Source organism: Atta colombica, unplaced genomic scaffold (genome assembly GCF_001594045.1).
Source record: "Atta colombica isolate Treedump-2 unplaced genomic scaffold, Acol1.0 scaffold27, whole genome shotgun sequence".
In the NCBI taxonomy this organism is placed as follows: Eukaryota; Metazoa; Arthropoda; class Insecta; order Hymenoptera; family Formicidae; genus Atta; species Atta colombica.
In genome coordinates this window covers 3,589,143-3,593,411 of record NW_017259370.1, presented here as the reverse complement: position 1 = coordinate 3,593,411, position 4,269 = coordinate 3,589,143, and the positions used below count along the sequence as shown (strand labels likewise).

The 4,269-nt window shown below is 35.7% G+C and overlaps 1 protein-coding gene across 1 annotated transcript; it reads right to left on the bottom strand.

Annotated features, from left to right (window-relative positions):
* Window positions 1-497: 497 nt before the first annotated feature.
* LOC108689429 (surfeit locus protein 4 homolog) lies at window positions 498-3,250 on the bottom strand. The gene is made up of 3 exons (XM_018196187.1): window positions 3,077-3,250; window positions 1,264-1,938; window positions 498-884 (listed from the first exon to the last, which is right to left on the bottom strand). The coding sequence occupies exons 1-3, from the start codon at window positions 3,125-3,127 to the stop codon at window positions 798-800; spliced, it is 813 nt and encodes a 270-aa protein (XP_018051676.1). The 5' UTR covers window positions 3,128-3,250; the 3' UTR covers window positions 498-797.
* Window positions 3,251-4,269: the final 1,019 nt, after the last annotated feature.

The window sequence follows — 4,269 nt, the reverse complement described above, 5'->3', positions numbered from 1 at the left end:
GTGTGTGTGTGTGTGTGTGTGTGTGTGTGTGTGTGTGTGTGTGTGTGTGTGTGTGTGTGTGTGTGTGTGTGTACATTGCCGCTTATAGAAGTTCAGATAGTCACATAAATTTCATTGAATCATCATGTAAAAATCAGAAGACTATAAAACAACAATTGTTAATTATACTTTTATATATTTCAGGACACTTGTACACATATATCAAGCAAAAGCTTTATAAATTATTTATATGCCAAAAACAAATCTTCGAAATTTATCGATTATTGTATTAGTGATTTACAAAATAAAATACATTGGCATATAAAATTAAAAATAATTTATAAAACTTTTGCAATTAGTTAGTTTTGCATATAGTTAATACGTGTACAAATATCCTAAAACATATAAAAGAATAACACAATTGTTATTTCATATCTTAATTTTTTTTCATGATCATTCGATAAAATTTATACGAGTATTTAAATTTTTATGAATTGCAGTTTAAGTATGTACGTTTTTTCTTGTTATTTCTTTCATGTTAACTTTATATTCTAAAATATTTTATAATTTTTACTGATCTCGAAATCTTTTGAATGTTTTGCCGCAATGTTAAAATATAAAATTTGATTAGTCAACATAAAATATGATCGTTTCTAGACCGATGATATCCAATGCAATGAGTTCCTTGTTATTTGACTCGTTTTAATTTTTTTTGAGCGCATATAAGGACAAAACGGGAGACACGATAATTCACTTTAACTTTCATGACAACAACCCAATGACGCATACATCTTCCATATCCATAAGAGGAATTATTTCTACCATTCTTTCTTATGTTCATCCATCGATACACCGCCTGGACCTAGAGAGACTATCATCAGAAGGCCACCGATGACTGATAATGTCTGTAATAAAATAAAATAAGAAATGAATGTCAGAATATTTATAGAGGATAAGATTAAATATTGGAATTATATATTAAACTAAATAATAGGTATATTGAATCACACAAAAATTACAATCATTTCAAAATTAAACAATTAAAATCTTTAGATTCAAAATAATTAAAATTAGCTCTTCCTTTACAATTTTTGAATTTAGCAATTTTTTCTGATATAAAAATAATTCTTTTAATTTAACTTATATATAATTTTTCTTTCACTTTACATTATAAAATTACTTTGCAGAAATAAAACATTAAGAAACTAATCTCTTCGTTGTAATAAATTTTAACGTGATAAAAATATTCAATATTTATGTAATTAGTAAACTCAGAAAACTTACCTGGAAGAAGTCGTATTTAAGGAAATCCCTGAGAGGTTTGTAATCGGGAATGGACCACCACGCATTGTGGTAAAAGTTTAACGCAGTTAGTAGAGCAACAAGTAGCAATGCGCTCAGTTTAGTCTTGTAGCCGATTGTTACCAGCACCATTAGGATGCTACCAACAATATCTTGGAGGATTTGCATAAAGGATATTTCGAAGCGAATCAGCGTAATGAACATAAACGCCAACAGTATTCGACCAGCTAATTGCAGTAAATTCTTAGGTTTGTTGTCACCGAGACTAGGGACACCGGCAAACAGCGATCTGCCTTCAACACGAGATTCGGCCAATACTAGTAAGAGCGCTCCTATTAGCGCCAAATTCCTGAATAAGAATTGCATGTCCCATAGGATGCTATAAGCGATAGTTTGTAGAATAACGATGAAGAATAGAACTCCACAAGCTATGCTGACTCGCAATCTGCCAATCACCATGACACATCCACCGAGTTGTCCAACAAGATTTACAAAGACAAAGACAGTAGCCAGGAATTTTCCGCAGCCCCAGGAAGCATCCATATATTCTCGCTGTTCGCTCCATTGGAACCACATTCGTAAACCATCTTCTAGGAATGTAGCAATGAGGCATAATCGTGCCAATGTTGGAAGCACGTGCTTGCCATTGCGGATTACCTGTTGCAATAAATAAATACCTTAATATCTATTTTAATTATATCTATTAATTTTATTTAATTGAATAAAAAAATTATAATTAATATTTGTTTAATAGATAAGATTTTGGAAGCTTATAGCAGTTTTTAAAAATTAAATTTTTATGAACTATAGATTCTCTTTACAATTCGTAAAAATATAATTTTTAAGAACTTTAAAAAAATTATCTTTTAAAATTTGTTCACATAGCATACTTTATCTAGAGGATGTCCTGGAAACATCTAGGACGTAGAGGACATATTTAGAACATCTTTAGATAGAATCTGCTGTATGAATGTTTATTTTAAAAAGTTTTATCTTATTGTTCGATACAGATTATCTTTCTCATACATATTTGAAACTTGCTAATCAGAAAATAATGCCGCATTATTGTGCACAAGTATGAAAAGTAGGTCTGCTGTGAAAGTATAGGCAATAAGATCCACATATTCACTAAAGTTACATATAAACATCACTTAAATAAAACATAACAATATTAAATAAACAATATTAAATGAAAATCAATCGATGAGATTAAACACATAAGTGAAAACGTAATATTTTCATTTACTTACAGATTTGTAATATTTTCATAAATACTTACTCAATTATCTATTCGTATTCATATAAAGCAAATTTAAAAGTAACGGATGATAAATATCAGCAAAAAATCAAAGTCATCCTTGTACACATATGCAGCTATAAAAAATGGATCCATTTGAAGAAATCTGTTTGTATCAAATGACTGTATCTACAGAGTAACTGCTGAGAAAGAGACGTAAAAAAATCATCACAGCTTGATCGTCGGCGACTTGCGTATCTGTCGAGGAAAATTCACCTGTGGAATTCATAACCTCGGCCATACAATCGTTTTAATTGCGGCCGTAGAAACGCGACAAGGAGCGAGACGCGTAAATGCGAAAATATGGAAAAATACGCGCGCCAAAGAATGATGACGTTGTTAAGAGCGGGCCGCCCGCACCGTGCGGTTCGCTCTCCCACAGGACTCGAATTCCCTTTCGTTCGTTCTTTCACGCGTGGGGGGCCTCACGGATTTCGGGATCCGCGAGTCATCCGACAACCAAGCGGTTAAGAAACGCAATCGTGCCACAAGATTCACCTGGTCGGCGATCTCCTCCGCCCTCGAGAGCACCTCCTGCGAGATCACCATCGTGGTGCACTGTCTTTCAAAAACCGAAAAAATCTACCCATGCACACACACCGACGTACACACGTGCGCGCACGCAAGTGGCACGGCACGATGCGCACAGAGCGGAGCGGCGCGAGGGCGCGAGGCGCGCGGAGCAATTGCGAGGCGAATGGTGGGGGCACCAGACACCACCCGATCGCGCCGGGCGCCCCTCCGACCATGTCCGTGTGATGTGGAGATCGGTTGGTTGGCCGACTGCGCGCGCATCATTTCCGGCGTACGTGGTCGTCGCACGAGAGTCGGCGCTGTTCGTCCTCGAAATGTCGAATTCGATTCGCGCCCATTCGCGCGTCTTCCGACTTCGCGCCTTGCGAGCCGAGCAGCCAAGAATCTGAACGCACGAATCAGGATCTTAAACTTCTTTTCTTGTTGGCTAAATGAGAAATTTCTGAATTATTTATATAGGCCATTTTAAGTTGTAAGGCCATGGAGATTATCCTGTATATGTATCTATTTCAGTATTGCTTGTATCTTGGTGAGTTTTTTTGAATTATTTGAAACTGCATTCTAAATTCACTTAGGCTCAATTGCATTTACTTTGATTTTAAGCGAGATTTAAAACTCTTTTTATCTCTGTCTCTTTTTGGCTTTAAAACGAGACAGATAGAGTTTTAAGTCTCGCTTAAAGTCAAAGTGACATTGGTGCAACTAGGATCTAAGCAACAAAGATGGCCGTAACTGAGACGTAGAACGTTAAGTTGACGGAGGTTAATCAAAACATTGTGCGTTGATCTACGATTACGATCATCAATATATAGTACTGGACGGATTATACGGCAAAATGTTTGATTTTTTGTCTTGATGGACTTAGAAAAAATAAGTTTGAGCATGGAACTCTCTTTCTACTATTGTCTTATTGATCGCTGTTACCCAACATCGTTCTATCTCTTTCTAGATCTATCAAGATGATTTCGATGCTATACTCCGTCCAGTACTATTATGTATATATCGATGATCGTAATCGTAATACTGTATGTCAATGATTACGATTCACGTTTCACTCATTAGATTCTTCTTCTTATCTCTTCTTGTTATCTCCTTGAATGAATTTCCAACCCATGAGGTGGATCACACGCGTCTCATTAGGTTTGTCATGTCGCATG

Excerpts from the sequence above, each read along its gene's own strand:
- LOC108689429 (XM_018196187.1), bottom strand. The coding sequence starts at position 3,127 with ATGGTGATCTCGCAGGAGGTGCTCTCGAGGGCGGAGGAGATCGCCGAC. Across the intron at positions 1,939-3,076 it reads CGGAGGAGATCGCCGACCAG|GTAATCCGCAATGGCAAGCA; the intron begins GTGAATCTTGTG and ends TTATTGCAACAG. Across the intron at positions 885-1,263 it reads TTAAATACGACTTCTTCCAG|ACATTATCAGTCATCGGTGG; the intron begins GTAAGTTTTCTG and ends ATTTTATTACAG.